Below are 24,803 nucleotides of genomic sequence, written 5' to 3' on the forward strand. Positions count from 1 at the left end.
GATGAAACTACATAGCGATAAAACCTAGATCTTTAACAATCTTCATTCAGAGGTGCTCTACATCGAGAAATTGAGATGTATAGTTGACTTTTTTCTCGGAAAGTGCTCAGGTTAATGAAATGTAATTCCCAGCTGCACATCTGCAATGTTTTCAGTTACATAATCACTTTAACAAAGCACAATGTTAATCGTGTTGTCTCTTTCCCGTTGGTAATAGTCGTCTCCCATACTTTTAGACCCCTTTCCCTGTTTGTGTTTGTGTGGCCCATTTGAAAGATTAGTCTGCAAATTTCACTAACCTCAGCAAAGAACAGAGGTTTCATTAGGCCGGAGAAATACTCATAAAAAAAGAGTTATGCTGGGGAAACTTCGCAGTGGGGCTGTAAAAGCCTCCACAGTGCAAATAAAAATGGCCAGTAACCTTAATAATACATGCAGGCCTCCCCCAGACCCATATTGCTGTCTCATTTCCATATTGATTATAACCTTGAGTTAACCAGACTACAGCCCCAGTGCTCCGGTGGTTAGGAAGACTGCATGGATTGGGGAAATCAGCTCTCTTGTGTGTCTTGGTCTCATTTATGTAAGCATCTACTGTAAATGCAAATCACTTCCTTTTCCTCCTTCCTGTCTCTCTCAGGGTTTGTTGTTATGTCAGCAAAGTTGATTGTGTCTGGGTCTTTGTCTGGGTTTGTCGCTGTAACTGCAACCTGTGTGTATAAACAGGAATGGTCCCCGTCGCACAATCTAAAGAGTCTAAAGAAGAAGCAAATGGCAGCGAGGGAGGCCATGGCTCGGCAGACGGTGTCAGACGCTGAGCAGAGTACCGTTGAATCCTCAGTCATCAGGTCAGCATCATAACGCTGAAGAATTTGGTTTTGTTATGTTAGAAAACTATTTATCATAGAGTGCCATGCAGCTTAGATGAACACTCTTATACACATTTATACGGTATATTAGTCGTGGCAAAGGTGGAATTAAAATCCATCAAAGGTGGAAATGTTATCAAAGAAGCCAATAGCTGTCATAAGTAATACATTATTTAATACACCTATTTGATACACCTTTTTGAAACTTGGCCCAATGATATGGCATGAGTTAAAGTAGTATTCAACAGCAGCCATTATTTGTGGTCATTATTATATTTCAATTAAATGTAGAATCCAGAATCACTTGCTAACTAGATTTCACATGAATCACAAACACTATAGACTATGTGTGATTATATTGTTTTGATGTCGTTAATTAAGCCGCTCTCTATTCTCCATGCACCATAGTCTGGACACTGCACAGCCCTCTCTGTGGTTAAACTACCCCTTTTGGAAAGAAATTCCCTAGGGCAAAATATCAAGATGTCAAAATATTTCACACTGGAAAGTGTTTAAAAAACTGACATGTTGTGCTTATCTGAGAAAATTGTCTGTTTGTGTGATTTCGCGGCTACAGTCTCCTACAGGATGCAGAGAGCAAGTCGGAGACCAGCCAAGCCATCTCAGCCAGAGAGCATTTTGTATTCACTGACACAGACGGGCAGGTCTACCACATCACCGTAGAGGGCAACACTGTGAAAGATGGTGCACGAATTCCCCCTGACGTGAGTCTAGAGACTATGTGTCTGTTTTATGTTTCACCTTTTATGTCAGTGATCCTTGAACAAGGCTTTTCCGACATGCTTTATACCTCTGTTTCTCCATTCAGTTTAATATTTGGTTAAACCCTTTCTGCACACAAGATCTGAATCTGTCTCCTCTCATGACTTTTTCCTCTCCTCTCTTTTTATCTGTCTAATCTATTCATCAATACTTTCTCTCAGTATTTTAACGTACGCTGTCATTTGTACAAAAGAGAATCCCCACCACATGCATCAAATTTTTTTCAACTAATAAATCCTATGTTTTCATCCTTAATATGTCATCTTTTCTTCCGTTTGTCTTCTTGCATCCCTCTGGCATTGTCATTATCTTTTACAATATGCACGATTCTTTCTTCTTCTAAAAGAGAATGAAAATAAGTCGTTCGCATTCATTTCGTTGCTGCTTTTGTGATCAAGCATCTGCATTATGTCAGAAATTATACTCCTTTTTTGAGCTCAAAGAAAAACTACTTCCTGGTTGTAAGCCAACATCTGCAGTTTCCTCCTCTATCAAGTAAAAGCCATCACTCCCCCCCTGCATCCTGTGTCCTTCAGCTTTTTTTGTGAGGCTTTTGTGGGGGATGATACAGATGCTGGCTTCAACAACAAAAAAGTAGCCAACTTCTTTTGCAGTAATAAACTGCATGGAATCAAGGTGAAGGTTCAGCTTAAGTCTTTATGTTTTTGGCAGATAACATTTTTTCCCTTTTTTTCAAGAGAACAAACGGCCAACTGAAGGTGTGAGATGTGGAGTGTTTCATCAGTTGGTCCCAGATGAAGTTCAGATCGTGACTCAGACTCTGGGAGAGAGAAACTTACACTGTATTTACTTGAAAAGCATCTGATGCTATGCAAGTTATTAATTTGCTGTGAGAGAAAATTGGCAACTGGATGTTTTATCGGCATTTCATTACATAAGATGTCAATGTGTCACTACTAGCAACGATTTAAATACAGTATTACAGCTCTTGTAGGCAAAGCCTTTTATGAAGGTTTTGGCTTCAGGAACATTTTCAGACTCATTATCTCATTGTGACTTGTAATTGTGTCTGGATGAGTCATGAGTAGGAGGAACCATCTGTTATTTGTTGTTTATTGTTGCATTTAAATTTGTTTATACCTTATCACTAACTTTTATTTCTTTTTGTCGCAATTCAAGATTGTAAAGGTAATCTAGCCCCATACAGTATTTCTAAAGGAAAGCCACTACAGTACATCCTTTCTCAAGTCAATATCTGTGCAGCGTATAGAGCCGTAAAGCACTCTCTCTTTCTTCCCGCTCTCCACCTGCGTACATTACCCCCACACAGGCCGACACTGGAGGTTTACCTGGGGATTTCAAAGCCTTATCTCCTTGACGGCTGCAGATTCATAACTCAAAGATTTGCATACCCCAAAGCTTTTACAATCCGTTCAGGATGATAAAGGATCTTCATATCTCTGTCAGGAAAGTAAAAGAAACTAGCCTAAAAAGTTTTGTCCTAACGCCCACTGTGCTCACGCTGAAGGGGATCTGACACATGGTGTCTTCACACCAGCCTTCTGTTTTGTCGCAGTGGCCTAATTAAACTCAGACGTCGAGCTTGTTTACGACTCGACTGTTGAAGATATTTTCATTTATTTTCCAGTTTTCATTCACACTCAAACGTGGAGTCTTACGGAGTACAGCTGTCAAGATATCTGATTTTCAAGAGAAGATTATCATGCCAACAATATAATCATGATTCTTACAGAAAGTTTGGAAAATAATAACAACAAAAACTATTTTGAAGGCGCTTGATTGATTCACACTATAATATTTTATAATACCACTATATCAATCATTTGAAATATGATAATAACAATTATAAAAGTTATTGTCAATATTGGGATATCTAGACTCCCCTACTGGGGAGTGGGAAGATGTTTACAGTCGAGGATTAAAGCAGGTGTCATGCTGTCGGGATTACACCAATTTGTCTTGTATTTTTTTCCTCAAGCCTATTGAATCATGTAGAAGATGATCGTGGACTTCAGTTGGCTTTTTTAGACAATGGTTTTCTCGGTAATTCAATGAGTCCACTACAGTCACTCACTAGTGCACCTCGTTTAGAGTAATCCTCACAGATTCAAGAAGGCATGATGCTTAAAGGTCCAAGATTTAGGTGTAATGGATTTATTGACTGAAATTGAATATAGAGAAATCCATATCCAATCAATCATCTAAATTGTATGAAGTGTTTTCTTACCCTAGAATGGGCCCTTTTATATTTAAATACTTTACCTTTACATCTGGAGCAGCTCCTCTCTAAAGAGGCCGACAGACTTTTTAACACTAGTCCAGACTGCAACATATAACTTCACCACCTAATATCACAAAATTCTACAGACTGAACCTTTAGAATTAAGACTAGCTCTAAAAACTGTTTAGGTTCATGTCAGTGTTTTTAGATTTTTGAATCGTTGTGCAGTATACGATTCTCCTCCCTCCTTTGTTCTTTAAAAAAAAACAATTCTTCCTCTTCCTGTGTTGCAGGGAAGTATGGGCAGTATCGCCTGCATTGCCTGGAAAGGTGACACCTTGGTGCTTGGAGATGTGGACGGTAATCTCAACTTCTGGGACCTCAAAGCTCGTTTGTCCAGGTGACAACTACACTTTACTGTATAATGGGTCACGGTGTAATAATAAAATGTGCGACATAACATTTTCCTGTACAGAATGTCAGTGGATTGATTATCAAGATAAGCATGTTAATGTTTAACTTTAGAGTAGTGTAGAAGAAGAATAGGTTTGAAATATGCAGACAGCCTGTAATCTATTAAATATTATAATGTAAAGATCAGATATATCATATAATGGTTTTGATATAAAACATAAGACATTACAGTACGTTCTGTGAATTTTGACATTTCATTTCAACACACAGGACAAGTTGGTGAATAACTCAGGTGTGGTTGAAACGTCTCACGCACTAGTTTAATAAGTTGCCAAACACCAGCAGATGTTAGCGACCACCAGTTGATGCTAGGCACATATCATCACATGACTCCCTTAGGCCCACAGCAGGCTGATCAGACCTGGGTGTGTGTCCCTCACATCTTGGGGCCCAGTTGGGATCGGTCCTTCTGATCCTGAGCCATTGGCTGCAGCGCTCTGCAGTCCCTGATGTTTCTTTCATGGTCTGGTGCAGGGAGATAAAATAAATCAATCTCAAAACGACCAATGCTTTCAGGGGGATCCCGACACACCGTGGCTGGGTGAAGAAGATTCGCTTTGCACCGGGGAAGGGCAACCAGAAGTTGTTGGTCATGTACACAGATGGAGCAGAGGTCTGGGACACCAAAGAGGTGAGGCTCCATACTCAAGCTCCTGCCGGTGACAGGAATTTTTTTTTTTATTTCAGCAAAAAGCCTGCAACATAATAATGTGTAGGGAAAAATTGTGAAGTGTTCTGAATACAGTTTGAATGCACTGTAAAGTCCCTTCATACATCAACCTGTAAAGGTTCATATACAAAAGTCTTAAAAGCTATCTGCTGACATATATAAGTTAAACCTTAGAAGGATGGATGGTCCCAATTTCTGTGAGCGCTGTGCACCCTCGCTATCTTTGACTTTGTTTACCAGAAGTCATATAGAAAGTCCTCCCTCTGTGCAGTCTTCATTTCAACTCATCTAAGGATCCCTCTGGCTAGATTACACTGCAGTTTATCACAGTCTAATGCCATGACTGGACTTTTCTCTTTTTTTTAATCATTTGTATCCACACCGTTATATTTGTTAGCTTACCCAGCAGCAATGAGTGTTAAAAATGGAAGAACAGATGAATGTGGACACAGGACACAGTGGTGCAGGGGGGAGGGAGATGGTCCCAACGGAGCACTATTTACCAGATGGAGGTGATGTGCTTTTCTTAAGAGGAGCCTAGATAAGACACAGTTTTCGGTCCCGTGTCGTAAAAGCCAGACAACCGATGGATCAAGCTGCAGAGGGAAACGAGCAGCGGCTATTGAGCGGGAAAGAGAGGGAGAGAGGTGGAAGAGAAGGAGAGAATGAGGGGAGGAGAGGAAGTGCAGGAAAAGATTTCTGAAAAGCTTCAGTGCTCTGCTGACAGCTGGGTTAGGCTGACTCCCATACATTCGCATAAAATGCCAGAGAGGGAGGTTTTGGAAAAGTTTATCCACTGACTCCTCTGTTCTTTATCCTGCTCTACACAATGTTATTAATTTTTACCATTGCACTACATTTTTTTCCCATCCTTTGTTGTTATCCATTAGGCTTTTATTGAACCCAAAAATCATCCCATATTGTGTCAATCTCCCCTTGAATTTGACTTGTTTCATTTCCTACCAACTCCCTGGACTCCTGCAGATGCTGTAAACGGAAGCCTCAAGGTGACAGTTTGAGTTGAACTACCACGACCTCTCTCTCTTACAGGTTCAAATGGTCAGCAGCACGCGCATTGGTCGCAACGTGAACTACCGCATCTTAGACATCGACTGGTGCACGTCAGATAAGGTTGTGCTGGCCTCCGACGATGGCTGCATCCGAGTGCTGGAGATGGCCATGAAGTCCGCCAGCTACAGAATGGATGAACAAGACCTGACGGGTGAGCCAGGGATGGAGGGAAATAAAAATAACATTAGCTGCTTTCAAACATCCTCTGAAGTCCAGGTAACCCCTAGCCTGGATGTCAGACGAACTTAGCCCCGCCCACAACAATTTGGTCGGGCAGTTCGGTCTGGAGTCGCTCCATTGGGAAAAAATTATGGCCGGACCGGGCCAATCAGATTGTCAGGGCGGGCTTTATACGATGATTGACAGATGATCAACGGTAACGTAATCAACCACGTCATCACAGTGCCCTCGGGTTGAATTCGTTTTCAACAAACATGCCTGCCGCTGGCGAGCTGAGATGTGTAGATGCTGCCATTGAGTCTGTTTTAGAAGACATCGACAGCGCATTCATTTTGAAAGAGGAACACAGAACGTGGAGGCGACGCCAGAGCACAGCGCTAATCCCTATCACCCCGGCGCTTGGCTGTTCACAACGGACACTGAAGCGACGCTGAACCGCCGGGCAGCGCTAATAATATCACCCGTTGATCCAGTAGATCGCTGCACGGCTTTGTGCCAGTCACACCGGAGGCTGAAGCACCGCGCTGCGTCAAGGCTGCCTCGCGGTGCTTCAGCCTCCGGTGTGACCGGCACAAAGTTTTAACATGGGAGTGGATGGGAGCCAGCTGTTATTTAAGGCTTGCGCTGCGCTGAAGCGTCCTGTGTGAACCCGGTAAATAACTCACAATGCGTTGCTTAGCATACGTCACATACTACGTTGCTCTGATTGGTTGTAGGTCTATCCAATTGAGCGAAGCGGAATTTTACTTCCTGGTCAGTTGAAACACGCCCCATAATTTTTTCCCAATGGAGCGACTCCAGACCGAACTGCCCGACCAAAATGTTGTGGGCGGGGCTAAGTTCGCCTGGCATCCAGGCTAACTCCAGACCGAACTGCCCGACCAAATTGTTGTGGGCGGGGCTAAGTTCGTCTGGCATCCAGGCTAGGTAACCCCATGACATTCAGAGAGGCTGTATGTGAGAAGGTAAATCTCCAAGTGAGAGGCTCTGGACTTTCCCCACAGTTTTTATTAGGGGGCTGGCCGAAAAAAAATTAATGACCCGATGTGAGAATACAGCAGAAGTTTCTCAGCAGGATTTACAGCAAGTTAGTGACAGCCACTTACTCGCTGTTGACGGTGTTCCCAACACACAAAAAGAATAGAAATATATCAGGATAAAAAAGCCACACATGAAGAAGACACAGATGAAGATGTCAGGAGATTTTTTGGTGAAGAGAGCTGACGATGGTGTCGATGTGTTGTAGATGATAACGTGCTCAACGCAGCAGAATTTATACGAGACATCCTGCCTCTGACTGCTGCACCATTCCTTCGTCCTTATGAAAGCGACTGATTGGAGCATCTCCCGCTGCACTGTGAATGTGTTACAGGCAAACTCCGGAGAAGGTCCAGACCTAATTGGTCTGGACTCCTCTGGAGTTGGTCTGAAAAAGGCTTAGAAAAGAGAAAAGGAGACGAGAATGGCAGATTCTCATGTCGAGAGAATATATTTGCTTTTTCACTTCCATAATGTCCCATGATAGTGCTCTTTGTGATGGTGGCTATTAACAGCTTAACATTCTGTGTCTTGGTTTGTGGCGAACATGTCCAGATCCAGTGTGGTGTCCTTACCTGCTGGTTCCCAGAGCCGCTCTCACCCTCAAGGCATTCCTTCTCCTGCAGCCTTGGTCAGGAACCTTCACCATGGATATCACTCAAGTGTAGGTCTCTCAACTCTCTGACATGTGGAAAATTGCTGGTATATATAAATTTGTCCCCAACAACAATAAATTTAAGCTCTTTTTTTTGCTGTGTAGTCTACCAACACAATGACAGAAGTGCTTGTTTCAGTATATGGCTCTCAGTGCCAGCATTTACAAGATTATCCAAACTAAAGATTTCAGCTCAGGCTGGTAAAACAATGATATACAAAAATTTAAATAAAGATGAGGGGTGATGATACTGATATCATACAAAGGCAGTGGTGATTGGTTGATATCATTGACAATCACACTTTCCTTTAAATAAACGCTATATGGACAAAAACCCTAAGCAAGCTAATTGAAAATAAAACATTGTGGTGTTAACGGACTATTTAGTGCTGGAGATGCCCTGTGACAGTCTGCAAGATCAGTATCAAGGCTGAACATTGCATTTTGAAATTAATTGTCCCTGCGATGTAAAGTCTAATCAAGTCTAATCCTCAGTTGTGTCCCCCGGCTGTAAAATACAAACCCAACTTGTACTTATCCCTGAAGCTAAATCAAGTTAGCAGAGCAGCTCTTTGACAGAGGCTAGTAGTTTCAATTATTGATATCCAAACAGCATGCATTAGAGAGTGAGCAGAGCTGCTATAGGTTAAACTGCATTTTAACTTACAGACTGTGTATTGATGATTTCTTTTCAACTTTTCTGCAACAGTTACAGGCGGGCTTCAACAGTATGTCATGCAAGGCTCCTGAATATATCTAAATATAAAGCTTTATGTAGAGCTGTTATCGGGCTGATAGTCCTTTTGTATTAAAAACATATTAGTCCCAGTTTCAGCAGATATGGGATCATGGTCAAAAGTTGGTTTGGTATCACTTTTGAGGCTAATTTTACCTCCATTTAGAGTTGTGAGCAGGAATAGTCTAAAGTTTTGAGTAAGTTTTTTCTAGTAATTCATGAAACAGAAACTTAATTGTGAATGAATTCATTTCAATCATCAAGTAGTATGATTTGCATAGATATTTGTTCTCATACCACCATTTTAAGAAGTGTTTTTATTCAGTTATTAGGTATTTAAGTCTCTAAGTAGAGCCAGGCCATTCATCTTCACACAGGTCAGACCTGAATGTCTTTTCCTTAAAACGGCAGTTCACTGTGTGTGTAGGTTGGCTTTCATATTACTAATGAGGTGCACAGTCATAACAAACAGCCAGGCTCTCTGTGTCTCATGCTGTTTGGGAGAAATCTCAAAATTATCTGGAGACAGAGCAAGCAAGGGTACTTATTTTTAATACCGATGCATAAATGAGATCAGGCTGATGAGCAGTAATCAGCAATCTTCCCCTGACTTTGCTCAGAGAGGCACGAAAAACAATAAGATGCATTCTAAGTGGAAACGATTAACAAAATTTGAAGAACAATTATTGGGATCTACAATGTGAGTCTATTGCCATGTGAGAAGATGTTGGTGTCATTACACCCTGTGAAGAGCCTTCAGAGTTAGGCAATCTCTCTTCTCCTTGATGTATCAGGCACCAGTAAACTGCCTCTTCAGACATCTGGGTCTCCTGAAGCTCACTAGGTTCTCCATCTCAACCATAACATATGGCAACCACCCAAGCATTTCAGTTTAATAGACTTCATTAAAAAACACCTTTTATAAACAAGTCAACATGGGAGCCAATAAAGGCTGTCCTCAGAGACGCACAGTATCTCTGTTTGTTCAGACGGCTACAGTACATCTGTGTTTAACTGTAGCCTGATGTAAGTGTGCCCCATTTAATTGAGACCTTATAGTGCAACACTGCTTTCTTTCATCAACCACACACGACTGGCTGCTTATCATGACACAGGCAGCTACATTAAGCTACAGTAAGAGTAGAGCTATCTATTACTGCCTGACACCACAAATCGACTTCTCTTAACCAGCTGGTTCTCAGCTTCCCATTTAATATCAGGTCAGGTTTCATTTTAGTAAGAAGTGAGAGGAGCCATTTGACTGAGTTTGATCCTTCTGTTTCAGAGACTACACTGAGAAAAACGAGATAAAAGGTCTGATCCAGGAGCAGCTCAACTCTCTGTCTAAGTGAGTCATTACACTACTGCTGTGTCTTTATAAAGGCACACTGCAGCTCAAAGTGGAATATTTGACATTGTCGTTATTGAAACGTCAACAATCACATTTTAATGCATGAGTGTGTGAGTTTGCAAATTTCTTTGTGCCTAATGTCAGTCTTGGTTTTAATGTACTTTTGGATTGCAGTCAGACTCCCAGCGTCCTTTGTGTTTAAAACAGCAGGCCCAAAGAGCATGTACTGACGTCTGTGGGTTCACAGATAACAGAATCTCCGCTCACAGCCACTCGGTGCCTGCTGTGTTTGAGAAGTGCAATTGATGGGTTCTGATTGTAAGTTTCTGATTGGCTCCCCAGTGATGTGAAGAGTGTGCTACAGGACCCAGAGTTCAGTCTGTTGCAGCGATGCCTCTTGGTTTCACGGTGAGTCCCAACTCAACATGGAATAAACCACAGTTTGCTCTGCCCTCACGGTACTTTGTTCAGGAGGGTAACAGGAACCCCAGCTCACTTATATTGTAACATTTGAAGACTTGACATGACAGTGAGACTCACTGCAAAGACAATGACTGAGATAATAGTTAACATTCAAACCCTGATCCTATCTGGTATTCACATCTGACTCTGCTGGTCCACAAGCTACTACCACTACAGGTTTGAACCCACCATTGAGGAGTTGTTGAGATCTGTGGAAATGTGTTTAAGCAGTGTGTACGTAAACATGTCCTGGGCCACATTGTAGGACCACCTACTGCAATTTACATCAATAAAATCGTACATCATTGTTAGACTGCACATTGATTCACATATGGTCTTTCAAAACAACAATGACATACATGTGTTTATTTATATATATATCAATCTCAAGTGGTCTCTCCAGACACATGTGGAGACTATAACTTACATCAGGTGTGAGCTGACGTACATCTGAACAGGGTCGTAGAAGTGAAATGGGCCTTCAGGATACTAACACGTCACCTCATCATAGTGTAAAACACTATACAACAAGAGGGGCAAATCAAGTCCTTACCTCCGCCAAGGCTAATTCCCGCTATCTCGCCATCTGAAAGCAGAGTTATCTGAACTGTGGCAGTCTGCCATGTTTTAATTTGTCCTGCCAAAGTTTCATAATGAGCCAATTTGTCTTCTCATAATAACAAAACAGATCTGCAACTTGGTGTTTTGCTCTGTTGATTCATTGTATAGTTGTGTGCAGTCCTATTTACAGCATACTCGCTCATGCTATCTTCCATAAAGTTGTTGCCGTTCATGCAGACAGTCACACCTCGTAGTTTTAGTTGCAGTTGTGTGTGTACTCGCAAGAGTTATACAATGCAATTGTCTTTCACTCTTGAGGCTTTGTACCTGTCACTTGGAATATGTTGTGTGAGAAACAAGTGAAACAAAATTCCAGTATCCACCTAATTATTCCTCTCTGCAGCTCAATTTTATGGATTCTTTCCTGAGCCATTCTGCATCCTTCCACAAGTTTCATGATAATCTGTCCGGTAGTTTTTGTGTAATCCTGCTAACTAACAGACAGACAAAACAAAAACAACCTTTTTGGTGGGGTAACAGTGTGACAGTGAGCACTGAAGCTGTTATTGTTTAACACAGTGGTTCTCAAATTGGGGGCGCAATGTCACAGACAAATGTCACAGACAAAAAAACAAAAAAAAGACCTACGACCTGTCACTGGTTAGTGAAAGCTCCCTCAGTGGCGAAATGCTAGGGGCTGGACTGACACAAACAAATCAAATACTGTTTTGTTCCTGATCCACCAATCAAAAGAGGAGTGTTATCATTTGAGACGACACCCTGCAGAGTTTGTGCGATTGCTCTTGTTTACTCTATAATTCAGATATTCATTGTTTATAAACGGTCTTTTTAAAGACTCACTCCTTCCTTAGTAATACCTTCCTGCACTTGCAGCAGGCCTATTCGTAGACTAATCTAAGGAGTAATTTGCTCCACAGTCTTTTTAGAAAGCTCATAGCCCCAAGAGCTAGCCTTCTAGCTAGCTAACTTCTTCCAACTGCAGCTAGCCCTTTTCATCTTAACACCTACCTTTACATCTTCAATCATATACCATGTTGCAACAAATAAAACACCAGCACTTGAATACTATTTTGTGCTGTCCCTGTCTACATTGTGTACTGTTCGTTTTGATAGGAACCATAGCACAGCCTAGCACAGCCTTATTCATTATTCGTGTGCAAGTCGCTCACAGACACACATACAAACATACTCACAAGACCACGACGTATCAATTAGAACTTTATTAACATCACACACACTGTATCAGCAAACAAACACAACTATAGACAAGTTTCTGATTCGTAAAAGTCAGGCAACTGATGAGCCAGTTGCGAAGAAGCCAAAGCTTCGCAAATATGACGAGAGCCATTTGCAGTTTGGTTTCACCGTCACTGGCACGACTGAGCAACGTCCTCAATGTGTTTTGTGCGCCGAGGTGCTGGCGAATGACAGCATGAAGCCATGCAAATTAAAAAGGCACCTGTGGAAGCCTGTGGACTTCTTTAAGGTAAATGTGATGGCCTCCAGCAACAACAATCCACCATCTCCAAGCATAGCACTGTCTCCAAGCTATCTGTCTATCTATATATTTATGTGTGGTTGAGGGCGGTGGTGGCGGGCGGCACGCGGGGGGCGGGGGGGCCCCAACTACCCCTAACCAGCTTTGGGGGGGCCCAGCTTGCAAAAGTTTGAGAACCCCTGGTTTAACAGAACACGTGTTAAACTTGTCTTTGACTACATAACGTCTTCCTGTCTGTTTGTTTGAAAGCTCAGGCAGGAGTTTGGTTTACAGTGAGTGAGGCTCGTTTTTGGCCGGGTCAGGGATCAGTGATTGAACACAATATAATTCAAACAAGCAAGACATAATTAGATAGTTTGGAAAGGATTTTTCTACAGAAGATTGTCTGTACTGTAATTGTGTATTTTCATATCATCATTCGCTCCTTCACAGCTGTAATGTAATGGGAAAAGATAAGCATGCTGATGCAAGATTATCATCCAAATGTGCTGTTGAATAATTTAGTTCTAAAAATGTCGAGTTATCAGCCACAGCAACCAGGCTTACTGTGCTCTCACTGTACAGCCGTTCTTTCCACATCTCCACAAGAGAGCATGACGTGTGAGAGCTTTTGTCAGCAACTCTGATCTCAGCTCTGCTCCACTTCTCATTTCCCTCAAGCATGTGAAAAATCTAGAACAGCCAGTCTGAGCGGAGATACAATACACCTCCTCCGTTTGCATCCTGTTATTAAAGCAACGACGTACCTGGAAAGTCCTACGGACCGTTTTGGAACAAGGGATGCTGTGACCGATCTCATATCTCTGCATCTGGCCGTCCAAGTTTCCATGCTGTTCTTAACATGGCAAGGTTACCTAGCAACAGCCTGTGCAGATATGTTATAGGGTGGTAAACGACACAAGAACAAGCAGAGGGATGTGGTGAACGGAGGAGAGGAGCTTGAAAGAGCGTGGCGTGGTCTACGGTCATAAGTGATCAAATTACTGTGAAATCCAAGTGACACACCTTGATTCAGGCTTCACAGTTTGACTAGATTCTCCACACAGAAGCCTTATCTACCCTGAGCCCAGCTGATGTGTTGTTGTATTGAACCGCAGGTTGTTTGGGGACGAGTCAGACCTTCACTTCTGGACGGTGGCATCCCACTACCTTCAGTTGTTTGCTCAGGCTCGTCAGCTCAGTGTGGCCACAGCAGACGGTAAGGCCCCGAGTGAAGGCACACCGCCATCACAACAGAACCACCTGGACATTTGCCACGACATCCTGTGTGAGAGCTCGTACTTTCAGGTCAGTAGAAAAAAAAGAAAAGGACAAAGTGTTTATCTGTTTTATTGCTTTTTCTACTCCTTGGCAGACAGAGACAATAGAGACAAACACACGATCCCAGCAGTCGACAGTTAAAAATAAATTCTCCTAAGCGTCATTCAGACACAATTAGTATCTTCCAGTCAGTCCCACACAAACACACCAACACCCTGCCCCTTGTTATCCACAGTGTCAACAACATTGTCACGCTCACCCAGTACATTCTATTATTAATGACATTGTGCATCTCCTCTGTTGTTTCACTAAGCCGCCGTCTTCAAGCGAAGCAGCTCACACCTTTAAGCCTCAGAGGTCAAACTCATGGTCCACTTCATTCCTCACTACATTCTATTCCCCCTGACATTTCCCCGCAATGATTTTAGCCCACACCAGGATACACTCAATTAAATAAAACACCCTGGATTGTTTGTGCCATATCATTGCTCGGATCAATGCGTCCCGCTGATGACACCAGCGACCCGGCATCGAGGGACCTTGTAAACAATACCCCGAATCCTCTTTATTTATTTTTTTCAACTTTAATTATCGACCTCTCTCGCTCCGAAGAGTATTAGAAAAGTTTCTTCCAAAGATGCCTATCGAGCCGCATCACTGTGCCGCGGGACACAGCACCGCACTGAACAAAGACATCCACCTTCTTGTTTCGATAGTGAATGGAAAGGTTTTGTGTCCAGGCTGGAAATGACTTCTGTGGACTTAACTTTAGAAGAGTAGTTTAAAAAAGTAATTCAAGAGATTGCCCACTGTGCAAGTGAAGACCGGCAGTCCCTAGCTTTTTCTTCCCCCACAAGGCTTTGTCAGTGAACCCGGGGGAGCAGAGGAGAGGAGAGAACGTTTTTGTTTCTTTGATGAAACACGATTAGCCAGTTAAGAAAAAGATGTCAAGTAGCTTTTAGCTCTCGCTGAACTTTCAAACTGCAGAATATAGAGGGATTCCACTGATTGCAGTCAGTAGTTGTCCATGGAAAGGTCTCAAACTAGCTCATCCTTTTTTTTGTCTTTCGTTGTTTTTCAGGACGTTTTATGATTATGCTCTATTCTGTTTTTGTGGAAGTTCTGCTCCCCGTTAATGAGGTACCACACAGGGATCGCAAAGTTTGGAGTTTGAAAGAGTTGCCCAAACATTCTGCAGCCTCACTCGGCTCCTGTCGTCATAAGGCAGCTTCAGTTGCAGCAGCGTGTCTGTAATTACTAATAACCAAGACTCCAATACAGAGCACACAACTCTGAAGCTACTAAACTAATTTGGTATCTCTGTGAGGATTTATGCCACCGGCTGTTACACACGGAAGAATTCATCATTATAAAAGCTACAAAAAAGCTTCTGTGGTAGATAAAGATACATAAATGTTCACGCAGGCAGACACACACACGGCGTATGCAGCGAGTTCTCTGCTATGCAGTTATCTCCTCCCTCATTATATCCTTTTCCCTCTCCAGAATTCTTATAAAACTGATAAGCTCATATATTTGAAAGTATCTAATGCTGTTTTAATGTTTCATGCTCATCCTGTGGTTCAGTGAAAAAACGTGTGATCTCTCATCAGGGACTATGAAGTGAAATAACGGGTATAAATCCACCAGTAATGAAAGTCGGAATGGGAGGCTCTGGCACCAGAGACACTGTGAAAACTCCTGAATATTTTAAAGACTTTATTATTATAGTCTCCATATCGGGGCTTTGTATCCTTATAATTCTTCTCCAAACCTTTTTGCTCATCATCGCTCCTAAAATGTCCTTATATAAGCTATGTATGATATGTGTGTAATCTGTGTATCAACCGATTTCATAGCTCTCTCTCTCACAAAAACAAACACACACACACACACACACACACACACACACACACACACACACACACACACACTCACTCAAAACTACCTTTATCTTTGCTCAACAGAAGTTCCAGTTGGATCGGGTTCACCTGCAGGAGGTGAAGCGCACCAGTTATGAACACACCAAGAAGTGTGCGGACCAGCTCCTCCTGCTGGGTCAGGTAGGTACTACACTACCACACTGCCACTTCACATTCACTCCAGCCTTATTTCAGACTCATAGGTAAAATATCTGTATAGAAATAAAACAGCACAATACAGAATAAAAAATTGTTATAAAATAAGCACCCTTTTCATCTCGGCATGTGAGGCTGGGTCACAAACACATGGCCTGTATGGCCCAGATCCTAAATGCTCAGTATTTGCCCTCCGAAGCTTTTAAATGTTTGCATTACTATAGCTGCACCACAAGTGTGCTGTGTAGAATGAAACCCCCCAAAAGGCTCAGAAATAATTGTTTAAACATCATCTCTACACATAGTAAATTTGCATGCCAGCATGTTTCCTCATGCACAGTTTCTAGCACAGACGTTTCAAATTGTTGTCACATAAATCATTCCTGATGGTGTGACCCAAATATCTTCCCTTGCTCACTACATCAAGTACCTGGTCTTCCATTAAGAATGAAGGGAAATGTTGCTTCTGATCCACCTTGGTTTTTACTAGTCATGACAACACTCTGTTTAAGGGCTGAATTTAGTGCTGTGCTGGATACCATAACCATAACATACTCTGAGAAGTGATATCCTCACACATGGATGGATACATTCTTAGTTTCTGTTTTCAGCTGTCACATCTTCAAAATCCTATGTGACACACTCCTCAGCTCTGAGTATTGGCATACTTGTAAATAGGTCATACCAATGCCGTGGAGCCTAAGGAAGCAGGATGGACAGTAAGTGCTGCCTCGGTCCTCGCTGGCATCTCAGCCTGTGTGGACTGGATTCACTTCTTTCCCCTCTCGATGTCGCCGCTCTCCCTGTAATCACAGGCTGCAATCAGGAGGCTGTTTGTTGGAGGCGCAGTCCTCCATTAGGGAGACAGGCAGAGGCCAGGCCGTGCTGACCCCAGCGTGAGCTTAAGCCTTCATCTCCCCCAGATGAAAAGACGGATAATAGACAATAATTCCTCCCTGCAATCCTGTCCTGCTTAGCTCACACAGTGATTACCTGGGCGAGCCACTAATGCCTTGTTTCTCTTTGTTACCGCGGCCATCTCTTTGTTTTGCTCTCAGACGGACCGGGCGGTGCAGTTACTACTGGAGACGAGCGCCGACAACACCAGCTATTACTGTGATTCACTCAAGGCCTGTCTGGTGACCACCATTACCTCCTCGGGCCCCTCACAGTCCACTATCAAATTAGTGGCCACCAACATGATCGCTAATGGCAAGCTAGCAGGTAGTTTTACGGTATATCTGATATTGGTTGGCTCTCTCTGCTCCACCATTATAATGAATGTTACTTTGGCTCTCGCAGCTTCTAAATATGTTTAAATAATGAATGTACCTTATAGGCCTTTGCAGCAATTTTGATCCTTAAGCAAAAAACTGTCTCACCGAGGTGTAACTTTCAGTGTATCGAGAATCAACTCGACTTGGGAAGACTTAGCCACCGCACGTAGTGTTAGGCCATCACTCCTCAGTGTCTCATCTTTGCACATATTCTCCCCTTTTACTGCTCGTCAGAGGGAGTACAGCTGCTGTGTTTGATTGACAAGGCAGCCGACGCTTGCCGCTACTTGCAGACCTACGGGGAGTGGAACCGAGCCGCCTGGCTGGCTAAGGTAACTCAGCACGGGCTTCCATCAGAGGGAAGCATCAGATACTGTGTAATGTTTGGACAGTTACTGAGTGTGTTCCCTGCCTGTTGTGTGTGATTCCAGGTGCGTCTCAGTCCAGCAGAGGGCTCAGACGTACTGAAGCGCTGGGCCGAGCACCTGATCTCCCCGCAGGTCAACCACAAGTCCAAAGCCATCCTGGTGCTGCTGTCACTGGGCTGCTTTAACAAAGTGGGAGAGATGCTCCACAGGTAAGAACCAGGACTGATGCTATCATGAGCCTACTGCATATATTTATATATATTTAAGAGTTGTGCATCGTCTATGACTAATGTTTCGAAAATGAGAAGCACAAACCCGAAATTTTCTGTCTTGTATTAATTCTATTCGTAGAAAGGCGTACAAATATATATCCAGTCTCACAAACTATTCTGTTAATAGAGATTCTCTTTCTTTTGAAAACTTTCCTTTTTTTCTGAAATGTGATTATCCTGTGATTTTTCTGCCTGACCTTCGTCTTCGCTTGTTCCCTCTTCTTTCATCCACAGTCACGAACACTTCATTTTGTTCCTCTTCTTTTCTTCCTGAGTACAGTGAAGGACACTCCACTGTATATGAAATAGTATGACCTTATATCTTTTACCTCAGCATGGCTCTGCTGTTGGTCGGCCCATTCTCCTAGACAGCTTGTGTTCTGAGTTTCCTCCAGCAGCACAAAAGCTCTCACAGAGAATTAAAGAGGGCTCGTGATGACCGGTTTGATGGGTGCTTCAGGATCACAGACATCATTGCAGGGAGGATGCTGGCTTCTGACAATAGTTCTCCCATCCTCATCTACCTGCCTGTCTTTCTCTTTCTTTCTCCTCCCTTCTCCCGAGCAGCATGAGGCACTTTGACCGCGCCGCTCTCTTTATCGAAGCCTGTCTGAAGTCCGGGGTGATGGAGGCCAATGACTCTTCCAATATCCTTTTTGAAAAACCCAGACTTTACTCAGAGCAACTTCTGACCAGCGTTAGCTCGGCAGCTAACTCTCTGCTACAGACATGCATTGGATAGCGGAGAGCTTTTATCACAATGAAGGTCAACGTAGATGCTCCATTGAGCACATGGAACAAAGTTTCTCATCTTTCCAATAGGTCATATCCCTTTATTGTCAGAGTGAGAGAGAACATTTACATCCTGCACTTTGAAGAGGTTTCACACCTGACCAATGATATATGGTTATAAAAAAACAGCCATTACAATACCTTCCGGTCAATATGCGTTGTTTCTGGTTATAGTCTGACTTGTGAATGGGTTTATATTTACACCGTAAAGAAAATTACACAGTCTCACTCTGTGATACTTCGATATAATGGTGATTCTCTTCTCAACAAAGAAATGATCTTTACGGTCATAGTTACTATAGCTACTGTATGTACACTGAAGAGCCCTTTAGGCTTGTATACTGGTCAGACTGGCTTGTAGCCTCTTAATAACATATGATTTATAGAGAACAGACCAGAACAGAGGTGTGTTAAAGGCCAGCCTTCCCTACAGGAGTGATTTATCAATTCATTTTCTTTACCATTGTAATTAGCACAAACACAGTGAACACAGGCTGAATTAGTGTCTCTAGTGTTTAGCCAACCTTCATTGCTATAACGTCTGATCTCATAAAGGTCTGCTTGATAACAGTAACAAGTTCTCCTTAACCACCATTTGCACATAAACTCATCGAGGCTGCGTTTTTGGACTATGCCCGGCTGCTCCGCTCGCTGGGCCTGCGGGAGGGTGCTGCCCTGTGGGCGTCACGGGCCGGCAGCGCAGGGGAGCAGCTGATGGAGGAGCTGTTCCAGGGAGAGGGAGGTGTTCCAGAAGCCATTCTTGGCGGAGAAGAAGTCAAGCTGGGCCAGGAGAACGCTGAGTGACCTGAAGGACGGGCGGTTTGGGAGACCACGGATGGCGTGCACATTATTGCAGACCAAGTGCCCGCCATTCATTCTAACTTCAGCAACTTAACATTTGTGAATGAACTTTGTGTCAGCATCCAAGGGAATGATGAGCGTCATCTCCACACCAGGAGAAGGAAGAGCTGTGCAGAGTTTCCTCCATGTGAAGTTGTCAGTTGTTTGTGACTTTTCTGAGTTTCTTAACGTTTGGTATGAACAGTGTGAGTTTGTGTGCGTATATGTGATGCATGTAACAGCCCCAAGGGAAACACCCTTCTTTCCTGATTCCCCCCAACAAGTGGAGTTATACACATTGTTGTTATTCACCTTGATATCAGTGTGTGATTTCATTGGTTCATTAATTGAACTAGATTCATTTTTAAATGGTTAAACATTCTTTTTTTGTGCCTGTATTGATAATTTCAAAGTACTGTTGCAGCTCTGCGGGTTCAATTAGCCTTTTTGCTGCTGGAATAAAATATGGTTAATCTATGCCAAATTAGTAAATTAACTATTTCATTTTGAAAATGCACTCCTCCAAAACTGCTGTGACTGAATTCCAGAATTCGCTCTTTGCTTTTTTCATTTATCGAAAACCAAGTGTAATTGAATCTTTATAAGAGGCATCTAAACAGACACATAACAGAGAGGAGCTTTTCTCTCCAGCAGGTGGCGACTGACCAAAGCCCCTGCAGATGGGAAGATAGTGAAAGCATTTACCCAGGCTGCCCTGCGCTCATTACACATTTATTAAACTATTATCTCCCGGCACACCGAGGGGAGACGAATCTGACCGCTGTAACCTAAGAGATACCATTTAATTAGCCTGTGTAGAGTTCAGCTCAGTTAAATAGATGCTGATTGTTCATTAATCCAAATTGAGTTTTTCTGTGCGTTACAAGACGAGCGGTCGTAACACGTTGTAACTCATTTGACCTCTGACGGAACGTTTATACACAAACAATGAGAAGTGCTGCTCACACTGGTGCTCGTCACAATCACAAAACCTGACGCACAACAGAAGTAGTTTAGACTCGGGACTCCTGCCCTGCTTTTAGTTCACACTGTAAATTTGCCATCTACTGATCTTTAAAATCATCTGTATGACAATGCAACGACTTTAGTGATTTTGTGTTTTTTAATTTTTTAAATGATGTAACATGTTAAGTTGTCCTGTAGTGAGACACTAACTCCATCCACAGGACTTTTTGTGCGTTATTGTGTTTCATAAACACGTGCTGTTTCTCTGCTGTGTTGTGTTTTTACCCCAGGCACTGTCACTATGGCAACCCAGGCTTATTTTCATGGGGGGGGGGGTATATATATATATGCTGTTCCTGTAGATCCATTTCTCACACCGACCCACTAATGCACTATAGGATCACATTGAGTAAGCCTAGGGTCACCTGGAGTTTAGCTGGTGCTGTGTCTCTTTTCCCAGTAATGCAGTATGGTGGAAGCATCGTGGACCTTAAGTTAGGATTAACACATGCTCCTTGTCTTTGTACTAAAAACAAACTAGACAAAATTATTCTGTTCAGCTTGTAAATGGGTGAGAAGACATTCCTCAAACAGTATGTTTTGTAAGAAGACAAGTCATTGTAATGTTAAAGCCTGTTTTCATTGTTCCCTATTCATTGTTTACACAGTGATCCTGATGCTTTAAGCTATATAAATATTACAAGAGAAGAAAAAAGATATATGTATATATATGGATGGCAATAAAATCAATATAATTAACCTGAAGTTTTCATTGTGTTTGCTGTCTGAGGATGTAGACACAAGGGGGCGCTGTTCGCCCTCAGTAGCAGGCAAATTGGCCGGCGCTCTTTGCCGTTTAATGGCTGTCACTGAGAAAAGACATGTTTCATCAAGTGTTCTATGCAATTATCCTCTTTTAATTTCAATGCAGGTAGATTGAATTTGAATGTGCATTCATTCATCAAAGTGTCCTGAAAGTGAATTAGCTCCTGCATGAGCTGCTTCCGCAATTAATTACTTCTTTTCTGGCTCCGGAGGAGGGCCAACAGCTGGCTTCAGCCCGCTGCCCAGGTCCAACCGCTTTCACCCTTTTCTTTGCCTCAGATTTATTCATCGACGTGTATTCTGTTTCTCCTCTCACCGAGAAGAAAAACAGTCTGAAACAGAAGGCCGCACAAATGACTTGGTTGTGTTCCTTTAATGGCTTAATGAATAACTGCCAGGGAGCCGATCCAGCCGTTAGAGCCTGGTCATCAGTATGCAGGGCCTCGCTGCAACATTTCTCTTCTGTCCCTCGGCTGGTACAGGTTACCACCCAGCTCTCCAAATGGCTCTGATAACAGCTCCCATCCAAACACCCTCACATTTCACTTCCCTTTTCCCCCCCTTATATGTGCTTTATCCCTCCTTTTCTTTCTTCTATCCCTCCTTGCTTTTCTTCCACTTAAAGAAAGCAGGCGGACGTCGTGCCAACTCATGTTCTCGCTGCACCCCAACCTCCACTAATTTCCTGGAAGACTTGTTTCCATCTGCTCCTTGGCTTTCGCCTCTCGGTAGCCCTTCCTGAAATAAGACTCAAAGCCGAGTCAGAAACACAAGATTAAGTGTGTTTGGATCCAGAGCAGCGAGGAGCACTTATGTTCACTTAGCAGATGGAAATCGCTGGCCCTCGCCGCTTCACGCTACATATGGCGAGAATTAACAGCCGGCTGCAAATGAATCGTACTCTGTAGTTTCTGTCACGCATTCTCAATCAGATGTAGAAGCAGGCGATACCTGTGGCACAGCGGAGGCAGAGCCGCCTCTGCACAGTCTGTGTGGAGCAGACAGTGAAGTACAGCAGGTCATGCAGTTCCCATGAGCCTGTTCTCTGGGGCTGCTGACAGACAGTCTTATCCAGGATGGGCAGGTCCCGGCCTGCTCACAATACCTCACTGAAAACCCTCTGTCTGTTACCCCACTTTCTTTTCCCTCGTCTCTCTGGAGGTTACCACCGAGTTCATCCCTTATTATCTCTGTAATTATCCCATCTTCCATTGTTTTCCCGACACCTGCCCGAGACATTGTAGAGCATTCTTCAGGCAACTCACACCCCGGGTAGTGGAATTATTTTGGGGCTGAGTGTGTGCTGCGCTCATGAGGGTAATTATGTGTCTAGGTGTTTGATTGTTTCACTCTTGTCCTTTTGACCTGAGTTGAAAACACAATGAAACAACATTAAATTTACATGTTGTTTTTCAACTGACCTGCATCCAACTCCCATGTTTCTCATCCTTAAAACCAAATAGTCCCTCTTCTCCTCCTCACCGTAATTATGGTTCACTTTCCTCACCTCTCTTCTCTGTTATCACCGGTTTCTTGCCCCACGGGGGAACCTGATCTACATGTGTAAAGGTCATATCCGTTTCTCTCACAAGATCACCGTCAACCCTGCATCACCTCCCGCTGCCCACATGTGTGGGGGGGGGGGTTCGCCTGGCGTGGAAGGAACCCACAGGCCTGATACCATCTGATATCTGCTGCCACTCATCAGATTGGTGAGAAGTGACTTCCCTCCCTCCTTCCTGCCCCTGCTATTTGTCGAGCTCCCTCTTCCCCCCTGACGTGTGCAGGCTCTGGTTGGCTGCCGGGGCAGTGCCAGGGGCCCCTGCTCGGGGGGGCCTCAGGTGATGTTTATGTTGAAGGTATTCTGGCCCCTACCTTTATCGGATTCCATTTAGATGAATGTCACAATGTTCAGCGGACCATGGCCTCACCTCACCACAACGCACTGCTTTTGAGAAAGACAGGAGCAAGAGAGTAAAGCGGGGATGAGGGGCTGCACCGGTGGGGGGGGGGGGGGGGGCAGCAGGATCTCTGGAACATTACCATGCGATGACAAACTCTTATCGAGCCCCGGTAATGACTTGAGGACAGGGTAATGTTTTCAAAAGCTCCCTGCTATCTCTAAAACAGTTCTTTTGTGGCCTCCACGCGTGCATGTTGCGAGCAGGGCTGCTATTTACAAAAGCAGAGAGGAATCAATGAGCGTATTGTGTCAGGGGCACGGAGCGGCCTCTGTTACAGCGCGGTGTGCTGCTCACTACACAACTCTACACCACTAATCCCCTGAGAAGGATCACTGTTGTGTGTGTGTGTGAGAAGGAGACAAATGATTCGCAAACAAGGTTATGCCTCGCTCAGACGGGTGGGGGGGGGGAGAAATTTCCAAACCCGTGAGCGGGAGGTTTATCTCATGATATTATTAATAGGAAATCCACTCTGCTATGTCAACAAGCCAGAAAGGCACGGTTGAAAGATCTCTTTCCAAACCGTTGTTGACGAAGCTTAAACCACATCCAGACCCTCTTGTGTCTGCATGTGTTGTAACGTGTAAACAACAAATAGACTCAGCGGAGCGGTCCCATTAAGGGCTGGGAGGTGAATTCACAGCAGCTCCACAGTAACCATACAAAAGGCGACGAGAGCTAATGATCAAATGCCGAATGAAATGTTAGGAATGAGAAGAAGTGTCAGGCCCGCAGACACAAAAGGAACCCAAGGGGACCCAAGGCGACCCAAGGGGACCCAAGGGGACCCAAGGCGACCCAAGGGGACCCAAGGGGACCCAAGGCGACCCAAGGCGACCCAAGGGGACCCACAAATCCAAGCTATGGCTGCAGTCGATCCCCAAAGTGTGTGTGTCATTGTGTGTCAGTGACAGGCCCTGAGGTAATAGAGATGCCACAGATGCCCGCGTTACAGCGAGGCCATCCCCCGGGCTAATTGCCACTGTCCTTTGGGAGATTAGAACAGGGGAAGGCAGGGATGATTATGAAGGAAATGGCCTCTTATAAGCCGCTGTACGCTCGGCCAGCCGGGCCCAGGGCTGCACAGACGACGGTGTTCCCTTTCATCGGAGGACAGTGGGAGCCAGGAGAGGATGTAAGGGATACCTGTTCTGCAGCTGACCCATTTCCTGTATTGTTGTGTATACGTCCAAGTGTGTGTGTGCGTGTGTTTATCTGAAGGTGTGTATGCCCCCTGTGCAGCCATGAATACGTGCTCGTTGCTTGAATGTACAGAACGATCCCTCTTTAACTGCCTCGGCCTCTTTCCTGTGAGCGCAGAGAGACTTGTCCCGCTGTGTGGGTCTCTCCCGGAGCTGCGTGTTTTCGTTTCTAGTCAAGCGGAGTATGTGTGCTTCCTCTCCGCCGTACTCCGACCGGACACACTGGGCCTGTGTGTGGGAGCGGGGCTGTTGGGATGGGGGGGGGACACACTGGAGGATCAGGAGCAGTGGGCTGTTATGCTGTGGCCCGTGCAAGCCCACACTCCTGGGGATAACCACGTGCTATGCTGCCAAAAGCCAACCAGGTCCAGGCTCAGGCCTTCTCCA

At 44.0% G+C, this 24,803-nt stretch overlaps 1 protein-coding gene across 1 annotated transcript in view; it reads left to right on the forward strand.

The window, feature by feature from the left end:
• Positions 1–21,184, forward strand: part of wdr11 (WD repeat domain 11) — a 58,524-nt gene extending 37,340 nt beyond the window's left edge. The window contains exons 15-29 of the mRNA XM_053436403.1: positions 727–848; positions 1,447–1,594; positions 4,149–4,255; positions 4,846–4,960; positions 6,050–6,221; positions 7,844–7,952; positions 9,965–10,027; positions 10,373–10,438; positions 13,670–13,859; positions 15,800–15,895; positions 16,969–17,134; positions 17,422–17,519; positions 17,619–17,764; positions 18,395–18,474; positions 19,221–21,184. Of these exons, the coding sequence (XP_053292378.1) occupies positions 727–848; positions 1,447–1,594; positions 4,149–4,255; positions 4,846–4,960; positions 6,050–6,221; positions 7,844–7,952; positions 9,965–10,027; positions 10,373–10,438; positions 13,670–13,859; positions 15,800–15,895; positions 16,969–17,134; positions 17,422–17,519; positions 17,619–17,764; positions 18,395–18,474; positions 19,221–19,423 (1,881 nt within the window). The 3' untranslated portion in view covers positions 19,424–21,184. The remainder of the gene's footprint in view (positions 1–726; positions 849–1,446; positions 1,595–4,148; positions 4,256–4,845; positions 4,961–6,049; positions 6,222–7,843; positions 7,953–9,964; positions 10,028–10,372; positions 10,439–13,669; positions 13,860–15,799; positions 15,896–16,968; positions 17,135–17,421; positions 17,520–17,618; positions 17,765–18,394; positions 18,475–19,220) is intronic.
• Positions 21,185–24,803: the final 3,619 nt, after the last annotated feature.

Source organism: Pleuronectes platessa, chromosome 12, assembly GCF_947347685.1.
Source record: "Pleuronectes platessa chromosome 12, fPlePla1.1, whole genome shotgun sequence".
Classification (NCBI taxonomy): Eukaryota; Metazoa; Chordata; class Actinopteri; order Pleuronectiformes; family Pleuronectidae; genus Pleuronectes; species Pleuronectes platessa.